General features: G+C 41.8%; 1 protein-coding gene across 3 annotated transcripts in view; it reads right to left on the reverse strand.

Annotated features, from left to right (window-relative positions):
- LOC140064272 (cadherin-like protein 26) overlaps positions 1-24,996 on the reverse strand; it is an 87,638-nt gene extending 62,642 nt beyond the window's left edge. For 2 of the 3 annotated variants that reach the window (XM_072110993.1, XM_072110991.1), the window contains exons 1-3: positions 24,863-24,996; positions 14,668-14,748; positions 2,536-2,643 (exon numbers count right to left, since the gene is read on the reverse strand). In XM_072110993.1, the coding sequence (XP_071967094.1) occupies positions 2,536-2,643; positions 14,668-14,748; positions 24,863-24,892 (219 nt within the window). In that variant the 5' untranslated portion in view covers positions 24,893-24,996. Of the gene's footprint in view, positions 1-2,535; positions 2,644-14,667; positions 14,749-15,797; positions 15,907-24,862 lie in introns of those variants that run through there. The other variant, XM_072110992.1, reaches the window with a different exon arrangement.
- Between the last annotated feature and the right edge of the window lie 2,691 nt (positions 24,997-27,687).

Consider the following 27,687-nt stretch of genomic DNA (forward strand, 5'->3'; position numbering starts at 1 on the left):
ATTAGTAATTAAGGCTTCCTGTTGCAAAATCAGAAATATTCTAATATTGTAAAGCCTAAAATTAAAATTGAACTACAATATAGCTAAGAGAAAGTACCACTAAGATGTGCCATAGAATACAGTTTTTGATTATAGTTGTGATATGTGGCAACTAGAGCTGCCCATATTTAGTGTTTGGCAACCAATTTGTAAATGTAACCTATTCTGAAACTGATAAAAAACAGGATTACATAATTTGGTCATGTACTAAAAATAGAAACGCTTTAAGTTTCCAGATCTGAGACCAGTAAAATTGTAAATATTGGTCTGAGGTGTAATGCCATATATGTAGGGATAGGAGTTGGCCCAAGGCTAATGGAAAGTGCATGGTCATATTCTGCTGCCGTTGTAGCTTTAATGGGTCTAACAGTCCCACCTAAAATGTATTGTCTACCAAATAAAAGACAACAGTATTATGTGATGGAAGGTGTTTGGCCATCCTGTTATTTAAGGCCAATATCCCCATCAGCTCCATATAGATTAACAGGGCTTTCTCCTTATCCGTGTGGGTCCCATTACTGCGACCCACACCGATCAGCAAGTTAGGCACTACCCTGTGGATATGGTCAAAAAAATAGAAAGTTTACTGGACCCAGCTCACACTAATTGGAATCCTGGCAGCAATCATGGGCAGGTCAGTCTCCAAAGGTTAGCGGTGCTTAGCCCAATAAGTTGACATCCAGGACACAGTGAATATAAGCAAGATGGTACTCACCGGTACATTCATTACTTTATTGCAGACTTTGGTCAAAGGCTTGGGTAAGTGCCTATGCAGCACGAAACGACCCATCGACTGTTTGATACGCTGAAGTCTGCAATAAAGTACCGGTGAGTACTGGCTTGCTTATACCCACTGCATCCTAACTTGCTTAGATGGGACAACTCCTTTAAGAAAAACATTAAGGGGATGGTTTATGCTCATGCTCATACCCCTACCGCTGCTCTTGCTCAGTCCGATAGATTAAGAGGCTTTGGCTTTGTATGTGGCGGGGTCTTGCGCAGCGTTTATCTCATGGCATAGAAATAAACTTAGCCGCCAGCGACTTTTCACATGTGGCCCACTGGCATGAAGGTGGCGGATTGGGGAAAATAATTGCAAGTGCTAGCAATAAGCTTGCATTTGTGATTATTATCAGGGCATTCAAATGTCAGAATAATTAAAAGAAGGCAAGTATGTGGTAAGTATATCCAAATATTCCTGCAAGGGCATTCCTAACATTTTCAGGGGATTGTAACCTTATTTACGTGATGGGGCTAATTATATAAGGCAGTTAATAGTTGGAATGTTATTAGGTTGTAAAATTGCATTTTGTGTCATTCTGCATTCCCAATAACACAATGGAACCTCCAGCTTTTAAGACCTGCTGCCTATTATGTGAAAATACAACACCAAAATACAAGCTTTTCTTCCATTTGTAATATTTGAGCTTGTTTCCCTTGTCATAAACTGCAATCATGGCACAGATCACAAGTACATTTAAAAAGTTAATTTTTATTTTAGAATCTGTTGCATTCTTTCCAATAAAGATGAAACTTCTCTCGGAGCAAATTTACTAAAAACTTATTGGAACTTTCTTAGTTATAGCGAAGAACTTAAACATCTAATTCTTCAATTGTTTGTGCAAAACATTGGGGGTCATCTACTAAGGGCCCGATTTGCGTTTTCCCGACGTGTTACCCGAATATTTCCAATTTGCGCTGATTGTACCTGAATTGCCCCGGGATTTTGGCGCACGCGATCGGATTGTGGCGCATCGGCGCCGGAATGCGTGCAACGGAAATCGGGGGGGGGGGGGCGTGGCCGAGCGAAAACCCGACAGATTCGGAAAAACCACCGCATTTTTAAAAAAAATTGTGTCACAAAAATTTCACTCACCTTCATCCAGGATAGGCCGGTGTATTTCGAGGCATTCCAGCGGACTTCAGCGCAGCAGCGCCACCTGGTGGACGGCGGAGGATCTACCATCATAAATCCCGGCCGGACCCGAATCCAGCGCCGAGAACGCGCCGCTGGATCGCGAATGGGCCGGGTAAGTAAATCTGCCCCATTGAGTTAATCAAAGTGAGCCATGAACTTTCTGCAGCTATGAAATATTATTATATTGTTTTGTTTTTTATCCCCAGGGTCTTTTGTATCTTCAGGTGGCAATAAACACGTACATATACCAGTATTTCCATTATGTGAAACTGAAAACAGATATTTCAGGTTTATGGAGCATGAGTACGAAATATCCTATACATTCTTTACATTGTGATCTAGTTGTATGAAGCTTTAAAGAAGTTGTCTGGTCTTGAAGACTCATTTACATCAAAGAATATTTACAAAGATCATAGCCGACAACCCAATTTTATACATTGGCAGCCCATTGATTTCTTTGTTTAACCTTTACAGGGTTGCTTCCGGGAAGTTATCACTTCCTGAGAGATTTCCTTATAAATTATAGCCAATTACTGGTTTAGTGCCATCTCATAACAGGAAAATCCTGTAGTGCTTACCGTGCCAATTACTTGAGGGTAAGTGCCTGGCAATTCTTCTTGAAGGGTAAAGGTGTCGATAATCCAGTCTCTCTTGTGGCGGCTGTGTGCCATCCTGCGATATAGTCTCTGTTGAAAGATGGGGAGAGACAGACAGAGTTAGGTGAAGACATATTTGATATTTACCAGCAGATGTGTAACATGAGCATAACTACACGTAATTACAGTGTGTGTTAATTGGCATCCATTGTTCAGCAACATCTCAATGTTACTGTCTGTGCGTTACCCTAGGGCTCCACATTTACAAAGGTAATTGTACCGAATTGTGTTTTAATTAACCAGGTATTAGGACTTTCTTTACAGATTACAGAGTCTGCGTTTATTGTATCTAGGCAGCAGCAAACTAACATACCAAGAAAAATGCTTTAGACATGAACAAAGAAAGTATCTGTCACGGTGCTATGTATTTTTAATGATGATGGTGTGATGGATCTTATTTTTGCACAGCCTCAGGTGGAAGTTTACTATGAACTCTACCCTTTAGAAAACATAAGGTTGAGGCAGTCACGCAAAGTGGGCAGATGACTAAAGCTCCAAAAGTTTCAAGGGAATACTAATTTTTCTATTTTCTATTTCCAAAAATAGAAATAGGCAAAATGGACAGGAATCAGCAGGGGCAGCATGCATGGATGCCTCTGAGGCCTAATCTTGGGATGGAGCTGGCGGTCCACTGCCAGGCGAGATTTCGCCTGTCCAAGCCCCTGTCTCTCGGCTCCTCCCCACCCAAAATGGTCCTGGGGGCCAGAAGCGTTTACTTTGAAAAAATTATAATTTTCAAAGCAGGCCGGGTCGTTTGAATATTTCACCTAGGAATAATGGAATAGCATAGTGGTTCTATTTTTAATTGTTTTTACGGAAATGGTTCCATGATTAAGAGCGACAGTATGGGGCATCCATATTGCGCTGCTATGATTGCAACTTCAGGTCTCCAGCATGGCGGCGACAGATGGGCCGATTTCCACTATGTATCTGGTGAAACACCTGAAAATTCTGCCTGACACAGCTGCTTTGATAGGGGGACGATGTATGGAGGCAGTGAACTAGTAGTAGATTAAAGGTGCTGCAGTTAAAACTATGTTAGTTGGATCTTGGGATGGAGCTGGCGCTCCGCTGCCAGACGAGCTTTCGCCTATCCAAGCCCCTGTCTCTCGGCTACTCCCCAAACAGCACTTCTAAGAACCTTTTGTATAAGATCAAGTGTAGTAGCGTTCTTATAAGTTTGGGATATGGCGGGTGAGGATAATGTAAACAGATGCGCAAGAAGCGCTGAAATAATATCGGTAAATGATAAAAGTTTGCCAGTATATGTTGTGGATAACACAGCAGGGTGGCAACAAAGTTAACAAGTTTGATGTGGAAGCCATGAAAACAACCCAAAATTCTGCCTGACACAGCTCGTTTGATAAGGGGACCATGTATGGAGGCAGTGAACTAGTAGTAGATTAAAGGTGCTGCAGTTAAAACTATGTTAGTTGGATCTTGAGATGGAGCTGGCGCTCCGCTGCCAGGCGAGCTTTCGCCAATCCAAGCCCCTGTCTCTAGGCTACTCCCCAAACAGCACTTCTAAGAACCTTTTGTATAAGATCAAGTGTAGTAGCGTTCTTATAAGTTTGGGATATGGCGGGTGAGGGGAATGTAAACAGATGCGCAAGAAGCGCTGAAATAATATCGGTGAATGATAAAAGTTTGCCAGTATATTTTGTGGATTACACAGCAGGGTGGCGACAAAGTCAACAAGTTTGATGTGGAATCCATGAAAACAACCCAAAATTCTGCCTGACACAGTTCGTTTGATAAGGAGACCATGTATGGAGGAAGCTATATGGACGACTTTTGGAGGCAGCTATGGCGATGACGTGTGGAGGTAGCAATGGAGACAACGTGTGGAGCCAGCTAAAAAGACGACATGTGGAGGCTGCTATGGAGACAATTTAATTTGGATAGTGCCTGTATGTGGCAGTCCAAAAAAGTTTTCAAACCAGAGGAGCAGGTAGGTGGTCCTCCACAAAAATTAAATAAATTGAGTGCCTGTATGTGGCAGTCCAAAAAAGTTTTCAAACCAGAGGAGCAGGTAGGTGGTCCTCCAGAAAAATTAAATAGATTGAGTGCCTGTATGTGGCACTCCCAAAAATTGCTTAAAACAGAGGACCGGGTAGGTGGCCCTCCAGAAAAATTAAATACATAGAGTACAATAGCTAGAGCCAGTTGGCCCTGGCAAAAAATAGCCAGTTTCCTCTGCTTTAGTGTACAAAGAGGAGGAGAAGGAGGACAATGAGTAGGAGGAGTGCATACAATATTCAGGTTGAGCTTCTTTCACCTGGTGGAGAATGGAAATCCTGAGAAATCCAGGCTTTATTCATCTTGAGAAGCGTCAGCCTGTCAGCGCTGTCAGTCGACAGGCGTGTACGCTTATCTGTGATGATGCCACCAGCTGCACTGAAAACCCGCTCGGACAACACACTGGCGGCAGGGCAGGCAAGAACCTCCAAGACGTACAGCGCCAGTTCGTGCCACATGTCCAGCTTTGAAACCCAGTAGTTGTAGGGAGCTGTGTGATCATTTAGGACGATGGTATGGTCAGCTACGTACTCCCTCACCATCTTTCTGTAAAGATCAGCCCTACTCTGCCGAGACTGGGGACAGGTGACAGTGTCTTGCTGGGGTGACATAAAACTGTCAAAGGCCTTGTAAAGCGTACCCCTACCAGTGCTGGACAAGCTGCCTGCTCGCCTACTCTCCCTCGCTACTTGTCCCGCAGAAGTACGCCCTCTGCCGCTAGCACTGTCAGAAGGGAAATACTGTTTCAGCTTGTGCACAAGGGCCTGCTGGTATTCATGCATTCTCACACTCCTTTCCTCTCCAGGGATGAGAGTGGAAAGATTTTGCTTGTACCTTGGGTCCAGAAGAGTGAATACCCAGTAATCGGTGCTGGAATAAATTCTTTGAACGCGAGGGTCACGGGATAGGCAGCCTAGCATGAAATCTGCCATATGCGCCAGAGTCCCAACGTGCAAGAATGCACTCCCTCACTGGCCTGACTGCCCATTTCCTCCTCCTCCAACTCCTCCAACTCCTCTTCTTCTGCCCATACACGCTGAACAGTGAAGGACTGAACAATGGTCCCCTCTTCTGTCTCGCCAACATTCTCCTCCTCTTCCTCCTCATTCTCCTCCACCTCCTCTGATATGCGCTGAGAAACAGACCTAAGGGTGCTTTGGCTATCAACAAGGGAACCTTCTTCCCCCGTCTCTTGTGACGAGCGCAAAGCTTCCGACTTCATGCTGACCAGAGATTTTTTCAACAGGCCAAGCAGCGGGATGGTGAGGCTGATGATGGCGGCATCGCCACTGACCATCTGTGTTGACTCCTCAAAGTTACTCAGCACCTGACAGATATCAGACATCCACGTCCACTCCTCATTGTAGACTTGAGGAAGCTGACTGACCTCACTACCAGTTCTGGTGGAAGTTGACATCTGGCAGTCTACAATCATTCTGCGCTGCTGGTAAACTCTGGATAACATGGTTAATGTTGAATTCCACCTCGTGGGCACATCGCACAACAGTCGGTGAGCGGGCAGTTGGAGGCGGCGCTGCGCTGCCCTGAGAGTGGCAGCATCTGTGCTGTCGCTTAGCGACGGCACTGCTGCTGTGCCTAGAGCTACCGACTGATGGTGCCATGCCCACGGATGGTAATTTGGAGGAGGAGGAGGTGGAGGAGGGGTGGGAGGAGGAGGCATAGTAGGCCTTTGAGACCTGGACCGAGGTAGGCCCCGCAATCCTCGGCGCCGGCAGTATATGACCAGCCCCAGGGTCAGACTCGGTCCCAGCCTCCACCAAGTTAACCCAATGTGCCATCAGCGATACATAGTGGCCCTGCCCGGCAGCACTCGTCCACTTGTCCGTGGTCAGGTGGACCTTGTCAGAAACGGCGTTGGTCAGGGCACGGATGATGTTCTCTGACACGTGCTTGTGCAGGGCTGGGACGGCACATCGGGAAAAGTAGTGGCGGCTGGGGACTGAATACCGAGGGGCGGCCGCCGCCGTGAGGTTTCGAAAGGCCACGGTCTCTACCAGCCTATAGGGCAGCATCTCCAGACTAAGCAACTTGGAGATGTGGACGTTGAGGGCTTGGGAGTGTGGGTGGGTTGCGCTATACTTCCTTTTGCGCTCCAGCGTCTGGGGTATGGAGAGCTGAACGCTGGTGGATGCTGTGGAGGATCGTGGAGGCGAAGATGGGGTTTTCGCACGGGAGGTGTTTGGGCCGGGGTCCTGGGCAGGGGGCTGACTAGCAGATGACACAGGGGAAGGAGCAGTGGTGTGCCCGGCCGGAGTTGAACGGGCTTGGTGCCATTGAGTGGGGTGTTTAGCATTCATATGCCTGCGCATACTGGTGGTAGTTAAGCTAGTAGTTGTGGAACCCCTGCTGATCCTGGTTTGGCACAGGTTGCACACCACAGTCCGTCGGTCATCCGGTGTTTCTTTAAAGAACCTCCAGACTTCTGAAAATCTAGCCCTCGCCACGGGAGTTTGACTACGGGAAACATTTGGCGCTGATGCACCAGCTCTGGCCCTGCCTCTCCGTCTGGCCCCACACTGCCTCTTCCAACCTGTTCTGCTATAGGACTCGCCTCCGTCTCAGAAGCACTGTGTTCACCCGGCCTATCAACCCAGCTTGGGTCTGTCACCTCATCATCCTCCGATCCCTCAGTCTGCTCCCCCCTCGGACTTCCTGCCCTGACAACAACTTCACCACTGTCTGACAACCGTGTCTCCTCATCGTCCGACACCTCTTTACACACTTCTTCCACTACGTCAATAATGTCATCATCACCCACAGACTGCGACCGGTGGAAAACCTGAGCATCGGAAAATAGCTCAGCAGCAACCGGACAAGTGGTTTGTGACTGTGGGAAGGGTCCAGAAAACAGTTCCTCAGAGTATGCCGGTTCAAATGCCAAATTTTGCTGGGAGGGGGCAGACTGGGGGGAAGGAGGCTGAGGTGGAGGAGCTGGAGGAGTGCTGATTTCGGTGAAAGACTGACTGGTGGACAAATGGCTAGAAGCATTGTCCGCAATCCACGACATCACCTCTTCGCACTGTTCTGGCCTCAACAGTGCTCTACCACGAGTCCCAGTAACTTGAGACATGATGAACCTAGGGAGTGTAGCTCTGCGGCGTTCCCCTGCTCCCTCATCAGCAGGTGGTGTCTCACCCCGCCCAGGACCACGGCCTCTGACCCCTGCAGTAGTTGGACGCCCATGTCCACGCCCTCGTCCTCTACCCCTAGCCCTCGGGTTAAACATTTTCCAAATTAAAGTGTAAACTTAAAAAAAAAAAAATTTTTTGTGTTTATTTTTTTTTTATTTATTTTTTTTTTTTTTTAAACAAAACGATGCTATCCTATTGCTATGGCTAGTTTCTAACCTACACTGACAGCACACAACTGGATTTTGTGCTGTGCCTGATGACTTTGAGTTATAAAAAGAAATAAAGGTAAAAAAAAATAAATCAGCAGACTCTGCCTAATTATAATCAAACCCCTTATAAATTGTCCCACTTCGGTGTTTGAGGTGGATATGCGTGTCACTAAGAGCTAAACACAACGGTCGCAAGTCTCCCAGCAAATTCCTCACAATATGGTACTAGCTGCACTACTAATGCCAGCAAGCCCAGCCACAAGCAAACAAAAAAAAGGAAAATATAACGCTATTGTAGGCCTAAGTAAGCCGTTGGGGTTCTCCTATGGCTATTTTCTAGCCTACACTGAAAGCACACTGCTTTGCAAGATGACTTTGAGCTATAAAAAGAAATAAAGGTAAAAAAAAATAAATCAGCAGACTCTGCCTAATTCTAATCAAACCCCTAATAAATTGTCCCACTTCGGTGTTTGAGGTGGATATGCGTGTCACTAGGAGCTAAACACAACGGTCGCAAGTCTCCCAGCAAATTCCTCACAATATGGTACTAGCTGCACTACTAATGCCAGCAAGCCCAGCCACAAGCAAACAAAAAAAAGGAAAATATAACGCTATTGTAGGCCTAAGTAAGCCGTTGGGGTTCTCCTATGGCTATTTTCTAGCCTACACTGAAAGCACACTGCTTTGCAAGATGACTTTGAGCTATAAAAAGAAATAAAGGTAAAAAAAAAAAAATTAGCAGACTCTGCCTAATTCTAATCAAACCCCTAATAAATTGTCCCACTTCGGTGTTTGAGGTGGATATGTGTGTCACTAAGAGCTAAACACAATGGTAGCAAGTCTCCCTGCAAATTCCTCACAATATGGTACTAGCTGCACTACTAATGGCAGCAAGCCCAGCCACAGGCAAACCAAAAAAAAGTAAAATAAAACGTTATTGTAGCCCTAAGAAGGGCTGTTGGGTTCTTGTAGAATCACTCCTGCCTAACACTATTCTAATAGAACACCCTAACGCTTTCCCTGACCAGCAGCAGCTCTCTCCCTAGCGGCATCCAGACACAGAATGACGCGAGCAGCGCAGGCAGGGACTAGTCTATTCCAGGGTCAACTGATCAGGCCATGCTGGGTGGATTGCAGAGTCTCCTGGCTTGTGATTGGCCGCCAAAAATCACAATGGCGGGAGATGCCATTTTCTCGAGCGGGCGAAGTATTCGTCCGCGCAACGAGCAGTTTCGAGTACGCTAATGCTCGAACGAGCATCAAGCTCAGACGAGTATGTTCGCTCATCTCTAGTTATAAACATAAGAAAAGGATATAAAATAGAGAACAAATGTAACTATAGTGATCAGTACCAGGTAGCAGCTGCCATTAAATAATGAAAGTATCAAGACAGACACAGATGCTCATAATAAGAACTGGCTTTTTGGTGCAAAAAAAGTCCTCAGGGCTATTCCTGGATCAGGATCAAATACTGTAAACCATGCACACCCACATGTAAGTGTGAGACCCCTTTGGAAGGATCTCTTCTTCTTTTAGCTTCTTATGCCCTCGTTTTTAAGAAAAAAAGGCATAACAATTATGCAAATGATCCTCAGGGGCTCCAGGCTCCAATACCACCTTTAGAGCCTAGAGCTCATTAGGCTTATTTGCATAATTTTAAAAGCTTTATTTGTAAAAACCAGGGCATAAGATGCTAAAAGAAGAGCAGATCCTTTCAGAGCGGGCACACACCAGTATATCAGTGTGCTTGGTTTACAATCCTTCATCCTGGTGGTAGATGTCCTTTAATCTGGCTTTAACACAGAACTAATGCTAGTGCAACACTGTGCAAAGCCAGATTCATGACTTGGGGCTTTTGCAAAAAAGTTGCATAAAAAGTTCAATGGTCACTTCAATCCCTTGCAGGCATAAGTGCTGGTACTTTCATGCATTTTGTGACTTTTTGTAAAACAAAAAAATTCAGGCAGCATAAGAACATTTATTAAAAGATCAATGCCACTGTTATGAATCTGACATAGTGAACAGACTTAGAACTGTTGCAATGAGGTGACTAAATGATAAATAACCCCCATAGTAGTTTTGCCCTTATACATAGAATGAACAGGCTTTCCCAAATCATCAGGTAACTGAAATCCAAACTGTGCTAAGTGTAGCAGAGATCCACTACTGGTTACTATTGAAGAGCCCATGTTAAAAAGTTCATGTGGAAGAACTGCTTTCTGCATTTCACTAGAAGAGATAGATGGCAAATAAAAAAAAACAAAATTTGATTCCTTGGAAGATTGAAAAGACCATAATATCAGAATAATAGCTTCAACTTAAGTTGAATAGTAAACAGTTTTATCGACCCTTGTCTACAACTGCCTAAATCACAGGCAATGGCAAACATGCACATTCTGCTCATATAGGCAGATGAAGCAACTCGTGAAGAAGAAGGTCAGGTTGGGGCATTGATTTGGATAATATAAACCTATTTAAATTCTCCACCTCCTAAAAATATTCAGTGCTGAGGAAACAGGGGAGAGGGTGAGACAGTCTTACAGCCTGTTAATCTTCAGCATAGAGGAGCTCTGGGAACAGCTCTAGTAGCCTTTAGTGATCATTAGCATAATTTTCAAAGTACCGTATATTCCGGCGTATAAGACGACCTGGTGTATAAGAGGACCCCCCTACTTTCCTGTTTAAAATATAGAGTTTAAGATATATTTGCCGTATAAGACTACCCCTTTTCCAACGCATACAAAACACCGGTAAAAATTTAAAAAAAAACAGATTTGAATTTAACATGGTCCTTTTTTTAATGTAAATTCTTATGACATGCAGATATATAGCAGGAAAACTGTCGCTCAAAAACATAAGGCATACAACAACAACATTACCATCACAGCACAGCCCCCAGTAGTATACAGCACAGCCCCCAGTAGTATACAGCACAGCCCCCAGTAGTATACAGCACTGCCCCCAGTAGTATACAGCACAGCCCCCAGTAGTATACAGCACAGCCCCCAGTAGTATACAGCACTGCCCCCAGTAGTATACAGCACAGCCCCCAGTAGTATACAGCACAGCCCCCAGTAGTATACAGCACTGCCCCCAGTAGTATACAGCACTGCCCCCAGTAGTATACAGCACAGCCCCCAGTAGTATACAGCACAGCCCCCAGTAGTATACAGCACAGCCCCCAGTAGTATACAGCACTGCCCCCAGTAGTATACAGCACTGCCCCCAGTAGTATACAGCACAGCCCCCAGTAGTATACAGCACTGCCCCCAGTAGTATACAGCACTGCCCCAGTAGTATACAGCACTGCCCAGCATTAAAAAAAAAAACTTATATACTCACCCTCCGGTGGCCCGATGTGACTGAAGACAGCACAGCGCGGTGAGTATTTTCCCCCCGATGTCTTTTTGAGGCTGCCGGCAGCTTTGCCGGCAGCCATCGCTGTGCAAACACCCGCGATCGGTGCTAGCACCGATCGCGGGTGTTACCGGTAAGCCTTTGCTGCAATATGCAGCAAAGACTTACCGGCTATGGAGAGGGCTCAGCCCGTGAGACCTCTCCATGCCGCCGTATAAGACGATTACCGGCGTATAAGACGACCCCAGAGAAGACAGAAGATTTTTCTGTCTTCAAAAGTCGTCTTATACGCCGGTATATACGGTACATTTTAGAAGAAAGGAGGTCATGGAGAACAAATATTAAAAAATAACCAAAATCACTGTGCCTGGATCTATGAGTGTCCCTGATTTATCATGCTTGATTTTGATGGTAAATTTCATTTAAAATAAGGGATGATGGGTTTTTTTAACATTAAAACTTTATTTGGACAGACCCTCAATACATACATTAAATAAAAAAGACAAAGTAGTACTTTTCTCGGTAGTGCTGGTACCATATAAAGCAGTGGTGGCGAACCTATGGCACGGGTGTCAGAGGTGGCACTCAGAGCCATTTCTGTGGGCACTCAGACCATCGCTCCAGGTCAGAGTTCACCAAATAGGACCAAATCCACCTGCAGTCCCAAGAAACTTAAGAGATGCTGCTCTCAGCACTGTTTTAAAGCGACATTTCATTGGCTTTTTGGAACTGCGGGAAAAGTGAGAAGGTGTTGACAGAAGTGCAATTTCTTTGGAGGTCCTCCTGCTGAACCCAACATTCTTCTCTTCAGTGAGTCCCTGGAGAGAAGCTACAAAGAGAGTCTGCATTTGCCCTCCTTCTTTTAACTGTATTGGTGGCCTCAGTGGGTCAATATGATTGAAAGAGGAAGAACAGGTAGCAATAAGTTTCTGCTTAAAATGTTGTGTTGGCACAGAGAACCCGTCATGCAAAATAACCCCCCTAAACTAAATATATTTTCATAAACTGCCATTAGAGAGCATTGCCTCTATCCCTTCATTGTCCCTCCACATGCCTGTAAACCTAAGCAATGAGGTCCTAAAGCTGTATGCAAATGACCTGTGAAATGTCCAATGAAGCATTAGCATATTCAAGCTGTCCACCTTATTCATGAGTGGGAGGAACAGCCACACCCCCAGTGCATGACTGATAGCCTGTATAATGATGTGAGGCTGTATAATTATGTGCTTCCTGGTGCTGGTGGCCACCCCCCCTGCCTGTATATTAGGAGGATGCAGCATGTCAGCAGACACACTAGCAATGCTTTACTATACATTACACACAGACATGAGCAGGGGGAGAAGAGGGGAATGGTAACAGGAGTGACATCGATGCCTCTGACCATGTGACCCGCCTCATTTACATAATAAAAATATGTGATTTTACAATGAATAATGTATGAAATAACTAGATAAAGGCTGGGATGGGATCCTTGTGAGCTGCTCCAACAGGTAGAGGTGACAGGACAAGTGACACAGACCTGATGACAGGTGTCGTTTAATGGTAAATAAATGGATTTTGGTTGTAGTTTGGGCACTCGGTCTCTAGAAGGTTTGCCATCACTGATATAAAGGGTAGCATGGTATATACAAGCATGACAGCATATTAGCATTTAAATAATATCATATCAATAAAATAATATTTATATAGCGCCCTCATATTTTGCAGCACTTTACAGTTTATGGAGTTCATATACATAATAGAGAGTGATAAAATGGCCTGCACACAACAGTAATAAGTATTTTTTTAGGACTGTATAATATTCCCTTAATGTGGACTTTGCTTAGATGCAATTGTTAACAAGCATTATAAATCAATACCAATAAGAGATAATTAGTATTACTGAGAAGCCTTGGAGGCAGATGTGATGGCTACGTTTATGGTCCAGAAGTAAAGTCATTATTTGCATATGGTATAATATTTATCCTGTATTACACTCCAGAGGTGCATTCTTCTTGTCACTCTTGCTAATCTTAGATACAGCACAGACAGGGAGTTTTTCTTCGTCAGATTAGTGTTTAGTAGCTAATGAAAATCAATAGAATCAGCTCTATATAAAATCTCCAGAAAAGCATACATGCATGCATGTATATAATTCAATCAGTATTGAATCAGTAATAGTTACGGTACATAATGTTATATATTTAACCCCTTCCCGCCGAGGCCCTCTTTCGTTTTTTTGCGTTTTAATTTTTCACCCACCTTCAAAAATGTCTAACTCTTTCCCTTTTCCATCTATAGAGCTGTGTTTTCTGTGTAACAAATTGCACTTCATAGTGATGGTATTTAATATTCCATGCCATGTAATGGGAAATGGGAAAAAAATCCAAATGCAGTGAAATTGGTAAAAAAAAATATGCATTTGCACCCCAAATGACATGTCTACTTCATTCTTTGGGTCGGTGCGATCACAGGGATACCAAATTTGTATAGGTTTTTATAATGTTTTTGTATATTAATGAAAAACATAAAAATTAAAACCTCCTGAACAATTTTCTTTTTATTTTCCCATCTTCTGGTGCTTATAACTTTTTAATACTTTGGTGTATGGAGCTGTGGATGGTGAAATCTTTTGCAACTTTTCATGATGTTTTGAGGACTGTACAGCTTTTTATAGGATTTTTTATATTTTTCAAAATGGCAAAAAAAGGCGCTTTTTTCCGTTACGGGGTTAAACGCAGTGAAAAAACGTTATTATGTGTTTATGATTTTTACTGCTTATTTATATTTATATCAGTTCTAGCGGAAGGGGCGGGAATTGAATTTTCAGGGTTTTTTTTATATAATTTTTTAAACTTTTTTTATTTTTACTATTTTTCAGAACCATCCTAGGGTACATTGTCATTCATTACAATGTGCAAATCGTAGTGAATGGTTTAAAATGAGGCAGCCTCATGTCTTCGAATGGTGTCATGGCAACCATTCACCGCCCCCTGATGACATCATGGGCACGACGATCTTCCCCATCTTTTTTAATCCACCGGCAAACGGGTTAACACCCCCAATTGGTGCAATCACCGATCGTGGGTGTTATTGAAAAGTGTTTTCTGCAATATGTAGCAAAGGCTTACCGGCTATGGAGAGGGCATAGCCTGTGAGCCCTCTCCATTCACCTTCAGCCGACACGTGAAGTACTACCACGTCACACATCGGTAAAGGGTTAAACAGTGACACCTTCTGCAGAAAACTAAGAGCAGCGCTGCAATATGATACAAGATGCAGTGTAGAATAGAATCAACTTTCTGCATATAAAAATTGTAAATTATGACTTTATTTACCTTATTGTTGCTAATGATGCTCACTCTAGCACCCGAAGAAGATTCATTTTGAGGAACACTTGACAGAAGCATCAGAAGAACCTTAAAAAAAACAAATGTATAAATCAATACAGTATTTAGTTGGATTCCTATAATTTATGATCACTCACAGTGTGCTTGACATAATAGTTTTATAAGAGCTAGAAATGCTACCAAATTGTAAATCCCTACTTTATTTAAAAGGGGTTTATTGGGCAACAGATATTGACCTATCATTGAGATAAATCATCAGTATCGGATCATTTAGGGTCTGACACTTGGCACCTCCACATGTCAGCTGCTGTGAAACTACTACTGGGTGAACTAAGCTGGTGATAGTTTACTTCACATTCATTTGAATGGAAGCCATTTTTTCAGTGGATGGAATTGTCAGGAATCTGATAACCTATGAAATTCCACAAATTATTTAGTAAACTTAATGGTACATATTTTTCCAAATGTACAGAATATAAGTTAAATAACAGTTTTACATTTTTTAACATTTTTTTTGCAATCAATGTATTTAATTGACTACATAATCTTAACATTCACAGTGCTGAGAGTAAAGTAAGTGTAAACTAAGGCCAAGTTCCCCTCCTGCATCTGAGGTTTTGCTTATGTTGCTCCATAATAGAAGAGCATAACAGAGACAAAACACAGAAGGTGAATGAAAGGTCTTTAGACAGGTTTTAACTTAGCCTTATTAGCTAAAGGTGTTACAAAAAATGAAATTGGAACTGTGGGTTTCAGAGGTGTTTTTGTTATAAAATGAAGGATTACATCCTAGTTAATGACATAGCTGTCCTTCTGAGGTTCACACGTGGCATTTACATTGTATTTGGAAATGCATTACAACAACTGAGGAGAGGAGATTTGCCTAATCACATTAATGTTAATATTTGTGTTTACACAACATAATGTTAACATAATGTTAAAATATAAGTTAATGTTATGTTAACCCTTGCATTTTGTAAATGCAATGTTAACTTAAAGCAAAGCTGTCACCAATGTCATTTTAGTTGGTGACAGGTTTCAATAGCCTATGCTGTACTTATTTTAAATGCAGTATTCTTAATCATTTCAGTAGTTTATGTAAGTGTAATTCACACTACCTGTCTACCTGCCAGCAGCATTTGGTGGCAGCCTGTGCGTGCCTGTGTCTGCCTCCTCCCTCACTCCTCCCCACTTCCTGTCATGTGCATTGAGCAGGCAGGTGAGAGAGAGGGATGGTGTGGAGTAGAGAAGCAGAACATGAGGAGACAAAGGCACCCACAGGCTGCAGCAGCCCCCTTCTCGGGGACACACCACACTCAACTTATTCAGAACGCTGACAAAGGTAAAATCAGCACAGCATAGGCTATCAATAGCTAAAAATCACATTCATGGTAACAGGTTCGCTTTAATGTTAACACTGTGTAAATGCCTTGTAATACATACCCTGCAGGGGCACAATAAGACTGCCATTTGTGAAAATATTGGGCTATAAGAAAATTTTGAATGGTTTGACATTTACTAACTACATAAAGCAGCAGATCTAAGCTTCTAGGAAAATGGCAGATGGTCCTTTTTGTCAGGTTTTAGTTCAGCAAATGTGTATACATATATATGTAGAGAGTCACGATTATGAGGATTTCAAGGCTGAAGGGCAGTATAAACTATGTGGGTGAGTACTATGAGCAAGAAGCATCAAGAAAGAATAACAGCAGACAACTTGTTTATGTGTTTAACACTTAAAAATAGAGGATCAAGACTAATGTTCATGGAAAATTCTACATTTTATAATAATGCATTTAAGCCATCCCCTGCATCACATTGATCCAAGAGAATGGATTTACAAGACCAACATGAGTTTCTCAACCAATCACAAGGAAGGCTGGGTCATGGTTTTGCTTTGCTGCCTCATTCTCTGTAAAGTACTTTATTCCAATTATATGCATCACTATTGTACAAGAAAACATTTTTATTCAGCTCAAGTTGTTTCATGGAGACAATCTTGGTAATTCACAATGATTCATAAAAAAATGTGGATAAAATGAGAGAAAAGTGGATCATTTTAGCACAGATGTACAACACTGTGCTTTGAGGGAAAAAATAGACATAGTACATACAGTAATAATAATTGCGTGTCCTATTAATGAAGCAGGAGGAAGGCTGGATGATAGTTTGGGGCCACTTTGCTGCCTCATTCTCTGAACAACCTACAATCGTCGATGGAACAAAGAATGTTAGGCACTTACATTCAGCATCACTCGCCAAACATCAATACATAATCAACCAACAACAAGAAAAAAGGGATGCATCCAAAAACCCTAATATGTACAGAAATGCACTCTGTATATAATGTAACGGTATAGGGGTAATCAACCTGTATTGTGGAATAACCCCCCTTGTCCTGTAACCTATAGCTTTGTGTATGCACATTACACGTCACACTAGGGCAGATTTATCAATGTCTCTTATTACGCTCTAAATATTCTTATACATCTTGGTCAAGGAATTTAGAAAGTTTTTAGATGACTCATATCACAATAGAGCAAGGCCTTCTTAAAAAAGGACTTAGCTTCAAGGAAAAAAGGGTTTATGCCAACATTTTCACCCATTTTTGTAATGTAAACTAGGTCAACTTATAGGAGGTACAAAATAGATTAGACAGTTTAACTTTTAGACAGATTCATCAGTCAGCATTAGGCTACTTGCACCTGCTCACTGGGGTCGGATTCTGGGTGTAACACACAGCTGGTTGGAGAAGGGAGCAGGAATGAGCACTCCTCACCTCAGCCCTCTCCATTGAAGGATAACAAGGCGTTTTTTTTTCACGTGTTTTTTTTTTCACAGAACCCACTTAGACTTAAGGACACCTGCAGATTGGTTTTCTCTTCCTGGCTTCAGTGATTTTTTTTTACTGATGCCTTACTGACCCATTCCTTTCAATAGGCTTTTTCACACTTCAGTTTTTTTCAGTGATTAGTTTAGAACATGTTCCTTTTGTGTTTATTGACAAAATTGGATAAGTGGAAAAAAAGCACATTGAAAAGAATGGTTCAGTAAGGCATCAGTAAAAAAAATCACTGAAGCCAGGAAGAGAAAACCAATCTGTATGTGTCTATAAGCCAAAATTGGCTAAGTGAAAAAATGCCAATGTGAAACCACACTAAGGGCTTATGCACACAACCATTGCTTTTGACTGTGCTAGCTAATGTTTCAGTGGCTAGCACACAACCCAATAGCTTTTTTTGGGCCCATGCACAGTTGTTTTCCATGTGGTTTTGTGGATCTTGAGTTGTACTTGTGTGTGCATCAGAACTGTTTCTTGTACCAGGTGGGTCAGCAGACGGCCCCAGGCTAACTTTGCACTTTTCACTGTCAAGCTTTGTCAAACGCTGTTCAGAATTCTGAAACATTTTTCCAACTTTAACCCCTTCCCGATGTTGCTCCGTAATAGTACTAAGCGCGTCGGGTGTGGATGCATGGAGAGGGCCCAGGGGCTGAGCCCCCTCCATAGCTGGTAAGTCTTTGCTGCATATTTCCACCGTCACTATGAAGTGTAATTTATTACGTAGAAAACAAGCCCTCACCGAGCTCTTTACGTGTAAAGATAAAAAAGTTAAAGGTTTTTGAAGGTGACGAAGGTTTTGAAGCCCGCCGAGCCGGGCGATACGCGTGGGGCATCCCTCTCTCCCCAGACCGCACCTTTGTAATTGGTAATGTAGTTTTGCACTAAATGTATTTATTTGCTTTTGTTGGACCTTGTTGTACACTGACCACATTTGTGATACCATTAATTATTTTCCTTGGTCCTGAACAACATCTGTGTGCACTATTTACAATCTCTTGCCTATGTATTGTGTCTATTACGGTTTGTATACCGTTTATATATGAGGTTGCTCTGGGGAGCTTATGTGATATGTACCCAATCCTCTTGTTTTGGGCTTTTAAGTATGTTTTAAATGTTGCATTAATAAAGTTTATATTGTGTCATCTATATACATCTCGTTTCTGGGGAGTGAAAAATGGAAATGAAAAAACAAAAATGGACCAGGTCGTTAAGGGGCTAAAAATACATCTTGAATACAGTACCAGTCTCAATCAGTCCATGAACCTAGGGGTGGTTTTAATACAGTTATATTATAGGAATATGTTTTTATCTGATCATTTTCCACCATTTAAAAATACAAATGATCACCATAAGTGTCTTATAAATAAACCATGGTTACCTACAATTAAAACTTAATCAGGTCTGTAAATTGGAGTAGCTCTACTGGTTTTGAATTAGTTAAAATTGTATGTGTTCATTTACAAAGTGTATTCTGGCTCTGACCTTGAATAGATCTTGGAATAAGCCCTGGGCTGTTTTCTGGGCCCAGCGTAGCAAGAATCAACAGAGCTACACAAAGAGCCCTAGGTAAGAACTTAAACACTCTAGTCCCTTCCAAACAAGACTCAGCAAGAGAACACCTTGCTAAATAGCCAATGTCCACCCAATGCAAGGGGTTTCATCTGTGATCAAGCTATTGAAACAGCCAATACACGTGGACCCAGAAACATCAATACAGAAATATGATTTGTAAAAAAATTGGATAAATAACATTCCCATTGCTTTCCAAGATATGAGGTGCTATAGTAGAAGAAGGGGTTGGGCTTCCGCTAACTCGACAGAAGATTTAGTTACAAATCTTTTGCATTTTTTAACTGTTCTCAAGGGTGTGTTAAGGTAATCAGGTCACCTCCTGAGCCTGAGGTGCCTCAATGTTTTTTGACTTGCACATAAGGGGCCTTTTTTTTGCTATTATGTCTTATTTGTGGTAAATTTTTACCTTTGCTTGTTTTATGCATAGTCCATCCACATATATCTGTTTTAGAGGGTATTACTTGAGCTTAGCACAGAAATTAGTTCAATTTATCAGTTTTTGACATATTAAAAAAGTCACATTGTTTTAAATGTACATTATTCCAGTCCAGAGGTGGCATATACACCCCAGCCACACCTTACCCCCATCTAATTGCAAGTTTCTCTGTTACATTTTTAAAACAAATTATGTTGCTGCTTATCTGTGGTTCATTTTCAAAGGCTCTGTCACTGTGTACACATGTTGCAGGTGTGGTACATTTTTGAATTTAGATGCAAAATATAGAATATAATTTGTAGCCCAAATAAATGGGTGGGTGGTCAAGCATGTATGCTGCCGCTCCATGTATCCTCCCATTTTTTGGCACTATCTCTCTCAGTAACATACAGATGAATAGAGTAGCAGGTTATATATGTATGATTAGCTGCTTTATTAATTTTAAGTACAATGCACCCCCATTCCTGTGGTAATTAGATACTTGTTATTATAGGAATACCCACACTTTGTATAAAAAAATGGTCGGACTGGCATAAAATTCACCACGCCATGGGATTGTGTGCCCATTATACCAAGAGGCCAGAGTCTTTAAATATGTAGAGCACATTGTACACTGGCCAGGAGACTCAACTCAACTCATGATTCATTTTTTCACTGATCACAAAATCTTTACATCTACTAGTTTGATTAGTGATTACACAATAGATTTGCTAATTGAGTTCAGTTGGTCAATGAAAAATACAGACAGCATATAAACACATACATGGGCCCAAGTTGTCAGCGGGGGCATCTTTCACTATTTATTCCAATTATTCTAGCCCCAGTAACCCTGACTAATTGGAATAAAATAGTAAACAATGTGCAGTTTTACAGATTGCAGTATTTATACCAATATCTGTTATGCCTCGTAAAAAAAGATCTGCTATGGTGGTCAAAATGACAATTTTGTAGGTACCCTGTAGCACATTATGGTTCCCATACACAACATGTCATTGTGGCAAGCCTGGCAAATTGTGATGCTTCTCAAGCATTTACCACTGGAGGGTTACAATGAGTATGAACAACCTTGGGCAGCATACATGCAATGTACAATTCAGCCTGTGGTACGCAGTCATATGTATAGAAGAATACAACCATAATGTTCTTATGTTTCCAAGCCTGCTACATCCTTGCTATGATAACATCAGAGTGCTGTCCTCTTTATTGGATGCATATGAAAAAGGCCATAATACTAACATTCTGAACAATGTGGCAGAAAACTGATCAAAAGCTAATGAAAAATATTTGTTTTTTAACTAATGCAGCGTTTATGTCAGCCGTTTTTTACATATAAAGAGTCGCTGGTGTGGGGACTACCGGCCGGCTGCGCCCCCCTTCACGCCCCACTGGGGCAAATAATCGTAAGTGCTAGCAATAAGCTAGCATATGCGATTGTTTTAGGGCCTCTGCGCCACTGACGTGGCACAGAGGTACTGATGAATATGCCCCATAGAACTGTCCCAAGGAGCTGGTCTAATAATAAATAGCCCCCCAATGACTGGTATGAAGCATTCATGCTGCTGGGTAGCTCCCAGTAGCGTGAATACATTAATATGTTTGTAAGGAGTAATGCACCTGTACATAGGCTTAAACAAGTACTTTAAACTTAATGCAAAAAAAGCGCAAGGGCTCTAGGACTCAAAGTGCAAGGTATCACCAGAGTCCCTACTGGCTCTTGCTGTTATATTAGCAACAATGCAAAAACACACAAAATTATGACCCATGTGTCATATTCTATTTACAATTAATTTGCAAAAGCAGCAGCTCAAAGCAGGATAGAAAAGAAGTGTGTGGGAGCTTAGAACAGGACAGAGAAGTGTCCCTGTGTAGCAGGATAGAAGAGTAGTGTGTGGGAGGTAGCAGACAGGACAGAGAAGTGTCTCCATGTAGCAATTTCTGAGGAGGAATACTGGCCAGAATAACAGGGGGAGGCAGAAGATCAGCACCGGAGGATCCTCTCCAGGGTGAAGAGGATAACTGGGTGAAGCTTGTCACACACCTGGGATCTGCTATGAGTGTCATTTTCATGCTGGGGTGTGAGAGAGAAGCAGAGTGGAGCTTACACCTATATTGTGCCTAAAGTAAAATGCAGTCGCGCAATCATCCTGAGACTCACAAGTGATTAATAAGAGGCATGAACTCATCACAGATGGTTGTAGTTTGTGATAATTCATGCGCCACAATGCGCCTCATTTAGGTGCAAAAACTAGTGAGCCACAACTGTGATACATCTGGCTCATAGTGTGCAATAGGCAAAATTTTATATACCTTGTGGCATGATGGAGCAGTAAGTTGTTCCTCATCAAAAGAACACGTTTCCATTCTATCGGCTTTGTCAGGAAGTTGCTGTTACTTACCCCTTGAAGCCCTTGTAACATGCAACCTGCTCCTCCAGCTCCTACAGCTCAGAGCTAAAACTCCCTGTTGCCACAATATAGGGGTGTTCTGCCAGAGGAGCAGGGCAGCATGTAAGAAGTACGGGAGCAGAGCTCCTAATAAACATATTACTGTATTCACACTGCTTGGAGCTACCCAACAATATGAATGATTCATAGTAGTCAAAATGACTGGTAGTATGCAAATAATCATTGACAAGGACTGGTCACAAATCAGGTACATGGCCTCACTACAATTGACTCAAGAAAACGGCCAAGAAAGCTAGTTAATACACTGGTATCGTATGTCTGTACCTTTCATACGCCATGCCCCTTTTTCAGAAAGTGGCAAGGGTGGTGCAAAATTCTATTTCCGAAAAAAAAAATTTTGGCAAAGAGAGGAGAGAAAGTTACAAACCAGTGAAGTTTGCCAAATTCTAAGCCAAAAAGGCATTGATAAATGCCCCGCATAGGATGAAACAGTGCCCTGCTGGGTACTGGGAAGATATGTTATTGCTAGTAGTCTAATAGTTAAAGACCAGCTGTATTCACATGCTACCAGCACTGAAATTATGCAGTGTAGAGAGTGAAAGCAGTGGAAGACTGTACTGAAGATTGATCAAACGTGTTGAAAAGTAAGACAGCAAAGGCACAATTATACTAGATAGTCTTATATTGCGCCAAATTTATCACTGTGTCTGATGGTTAAGGATAAATCTGGAGCATTTGTTGGTCCATTAAAATTCATCAGATTTTAAGCAGTATCTTTTGTAAATGTGTATAGATTTTTAACAGAATTAATAAAATGGAAATCATTAAAAATGAAATTGTCAATGTACAATGGGCATCATGACAATGAGAGCAGCTATTTGCAAGCTGTAAAATGTTATTGAGTACACACAGAGGGGGTCATTTATCTTTAGTCAGAATATTTGTGTGTATCTTTTCTTGGTTTTCCGGGGTTTTAGACTTGTTTGATTTATCTTATAGATTGATATATTAGGCAGCTGAGTCTGGGATTTTTTGAGAATTTTACCGTAACTAAAAAGTCGTACAAAGTCAAACAATAGTCTCCAATTCTTCTGCAACTTGTTCTAAAATTTTCCTACACCTGATTGGGACTAAAATTTATTTTTGTCTTTTTAACCAAAATTTGCGCCAAAATTGTGATATTTTCATTTTCGCCCACATCTGGATTTTAAACATACATTAAGCGCAACACTGAAAAATTCTTGTGCAGCTAACTTTTTCTGGGCAAGTGGAAAAGTCGCAAGTTTAGGTTTCTATATATCAAATTTGCCAAAATAAAGTTGCAAAAAAAAAAAATTCTAAGATAAATGACCCCTAAAGTATCATTAGAAATGTCTAATTGTTTTGCATTTACATATTCCTCACGCAGCCTTGTTGTGAATTTGCCACAATTTCAAAAATTGCAATATCAAAATCACCTTGTGAGTCATTAGGTCAAATAGGTCACCAAAGATCTTGTAACTGTGGAGTTAGGAGCAGTAAGGTCAGTAGAGCTTTGCTAATTGCATTAGTTTCCTGTAGATGACAAACTAAGCTCTGATACACTAAAGCTCTGTACTGCAAATCATTAAGAGTTTATTTTGTTAAAATAACAAAGATTGTAAGTTCATGGTTTACTTAGGATCAGTAATTATCGGATAAGGTGTGGACATACAAGCCCTTTTTTAGCTCTCCATTTACAACATCCTTACCAACCTTTTACCCACCTACAGAGACATTGGGGCAGATTTACTTACATGTCCCAGTGCGTTCCCTGACATTCTGCATCTGTCGCTTCCCTGCTCAGGTCCACCGGAGTTCACCTTCTTCTTCCCGATGCATGTAAGTGCTTGGTTTGCGACACAATTTTAAATCCTGTGCGTTGTCCGATTCCATCGGATCATCCGACGGCCCGCCCCCCGATTTGTGTCGCATGAAAGCCGGCGCGATTGCGACACAATCCTCATCCCCGGCGCAATCCCCGAAAACATCTGAAAACGTTGGGACCTTAGTAAATAAGCTCCATTGTTTACTATAATAACCTGCACCCGTTACTAGATATGGCTCCCATGTAGTCTTGGGTCAAAGGATTCACAAGGTCACTTGATCATACTGATTGATACTGTAGCCATCAGTACAGTAATCCAGATGCCTCCAGCTATAAATATATTCATTTCATTGTGCTCTTAAATATGTAAAAGTGTTGTACAGCTTCTACTCTATGTATATAATGTATGTATAGGTTGTGGATTTCTGCTAGTCCCAATGAATTTAATGAAAATTTTAAGAAAATCAGAAGATCAATCAGATCTGTGTCTGTATATATCAATCCTATAAGAGTGTGTCACACAGTACACCGTATCATAACACATTTATTCTTTCTCACCTAGTGATAATGTATGAGCGATTATGACATGCTTTACATTCATTATTTTTAAATTACACTGCAGATGAAGAAAACTGTACATTGACAATGCAGACCCAAAAACATGCAGAACAATGCAGCCCCAAAACGGAAAAACAAGATTGCATCTATTTCTATAAATGCCATGTCATGTTATTGTATTGTAAGATTTACATGGGGCTGCAGGTATTTCTAAAGCCTTTAGTGGAGAAAGACTTGGAGTAAATTTTCTCTGCTGTATTGTAAAATGCTGGAATAAGTGTCACATACCAACGGTTACAATGATTTTCTAAATTGGGTCATATCTTTATCTGTCCTACTAATTACCATAATCCCTGCTTGTCACTACCACTCTCAGCATGTCCTTGCTGCCTTCTGGAGCTTGCTTAGAGGTCTAGTTTAACAGCATCTGAAACCTACTAGAAAACAGTTACTTTTTCAATGGAACAATAATCTGAAGTTATTTAGTGAATTCCTAGTTTATACAATTAGATTCATCCTCTTACCACAAGAATTTTCTCAGTAATCCCTTCCATGGTCAAGTGGAAAGCCAGCAAAGTCAAGGGTCGAGATCTACACCGCAGTCTGTTTCTTCTGCAACCTTACACCTCAGCAAACATTCCTTTCATCTGTGTTTGACTCTATCCATCTCGGGAAGACTCTCCCACCCCCACTAAACAAGAACAGTAGCCGGTTATGCAAATTTTAGAACAGTTTTGGAGGTTGTGAACTATTATGAAGCTGCCTCGCTCTACTGTCAATGCTAACATAGGGGGAGGGAGGGCAGCAGGGCTGGTGTATATGGGGGCTAAGCCCAAATGAGACTCATACACTTCAGATTTTCCCCTGTGGAATTTAACACAAAAAATCTTAAGCTATTCCAGCAGCAGGATAAAAATTGCTGAATTTTTGGTGGAAAAAAAAAAGCGTCGGAATTTAATAGAAAATTTACTCATGGAACAGATTAAGATCTGCAGCATGTCAATTTATGTTGTGAGGTTTTTATAGCTTTAATTTTCTATAAATGTTTCCAATTGTAAGACAAGTGTTGCAATGTTTAGACAATACAGCAGACATAACAAAATAGTTTTCATTTTCCATACATTTATGGATAATCCATTTATATTCTGCAATATTTAGTACATTTTCTGCCAATATTGATTCCACAGCTCATCATTTTCAAGTAGACATACCTAAAGGCAGGAGCACATGAGAGTATAAATGGACTGTGTAACATCAGTTTTTGAATGGATGGCACATGGCTACACTAAATGTTAACGTTTTAATGAATCAGTGCCTGCAGACTTCATTTTAATAGACCATGGGACCGATCCATGGTCAGAGTAGATATTCATAGATCACTCATATATACAGATGGCCAACCACAGCCATGGCTAGTAGCTAGGGGCATTCATTTGCTGGATTCTCTGCACGGCCGCCATAATATGTCTGTGTCACACGGGAACAGTTTAGGTCCTGCTCATCTCTACTCATAGTGTATAATTTCAAAGGATCCATGAAAAACGAAGACCAAACTGATGCAAATCATCCTTGAATAATGAAAGAAAATATCCTTTTTTGCGTCCCATTACTATCTTGTCCATGTGCAAATAGCCTAAAAAGTACAGTCTTGCACAGAAGATGTGTTGCAGAAATGTCTGTGATTGAACACCACTTTAATGATAACAATGTTTATTTTATGCCTATGCATGTGAATTTCTGCAGGCCCCATTGAGATGAATGAGCCGACTCATCAAGAACAGGCACAATAAACCTTACTCACCCCCCCCCCCTTCTCCTCTGTGATTTTGTTGAAAAGTGCAACACAGGCATATTAGCTTAAATCTGCCTGCCTCCTTTGTCTATGTTGGCTCCACCCACTGCCATGTGGCTCTGCCCACTGCCAATTGTACCTTCCTACGTAATATGGAGACAATGGGGCACATTTACTTACCCGGTCCATTCGCGTTCCAGCGGCAGCTTCTCTGACGAGCGTTCGGGTCTTCCGACGATTCATGAAGGTCCTGCGCCCGATGTCCACCAGGTGTCGCTGCTGCGTCGAAGTCCGCCGAGGTGCCCCGGAGTTCATCGTCTTCATCGTGGTGCATGTGAGTATGGCCCATGCGACCAATTTATTTTTTTTAAATGCGCCGTTTTTTCCCGAATCCATCGTGTTACGGTTCGGCCACACCCCCCCCCCCCATTTCCGTTGCGTGCATGCCAGCCCCGATGCGCCACAAACCGATCGTGTGTGCCAAAATCCCAGGGCAATTCAGGGAAAACCGGCGCAAATCGGAAATATTCGGGTAACACGTCGGGAAAACGCAAATTGGGCGCTTAGTAAATGATCCCCAATGTCTACAGTTTCCCCACACAGTTCTTACTGCTAGATTCACAATGCAGGAGAGGGTCAGAATTCTGGTTAGGAAATGGAGACTTTCTGTCTGCTCAGGCCAAGTTTTGAAAAAAGCTGTCAATCAAAAAGAGGAAACAGGGTTCACTGGCAGCCTGGAGACAACATGACTCTTCTTTTCAGAAATTGACACTTCCCTACTAATTTGCATATCAGATGTACCAATATACATTTATTAAAATGAAGCCTCCTGTCTTTTACTTCATCAGCCAGGCATTCCTATCCATAAAATGGCCGCAGATGAAGGGTCATGTGATCTCTAACTGTCCATGAACAATTGCCAGTTAGAGATCACATGACCCTCTATGCCTTTGACAGTCATACTAGCCAGAAAGCTTTTATTCTGTCTAAATCTATTTTTCTATGAGTCCTCTTCATAAAGCTTTAATGACTCTGCACCAAACTATAGAATCCTTATGATTTCTAAGCTATAATAAGTCTATCTTACCCATTTCCCATGAATCCTTGGTTGGGTGTAATGTTGATATCGCACACTCCCAGGACATTCTGGACTTGAATTCTGAGCAAAGCAAGTACAGACACATCTCTATCAAACTATAAGCTTCATTGCAATAATCTTGCATAATGCAATGACTGGACAAGACAAAGAATCCAAAATATTACAAATCGCACAGACCTGACACCTGGAATGTCCACAGAACTGGTCAGTCAAGTACAGTAATGGGGCTGACTGCTTAAAGGGACAGCAGATGTTACAGGAAGGTTATGTAAACTCTGTTCTGTGTAGGTTGTGTAAACTCTATGATTCTAATTTTAAAAACCTTCATTAAAACAATGAATAACATTTCTTTTTTTATTTCTAGGAAATCAGGATTTAATTGCATGTCCTTTTTATCAACCAGATTTGCTCTAGTTCTAAACAATAAGTCTGCTTAGGTTTTTAAAAATATGACAGCA

This window comes from Engystomops pustulosus, chromosome 6 (genome assembly GCF_040894005.1).
Source record: "Engystomops pustulosus chromosome 6, aEngPut4.maternal, whole genome shotgun sequence".
In the NCBI taxonomy this organism is placed as follows: domain Eukaryota; kingdom Metazoa; phylum Chordata; class Amphibia; order Anura; family Leptodactylidae; genus Engystomops; species Engystomops pustulosus.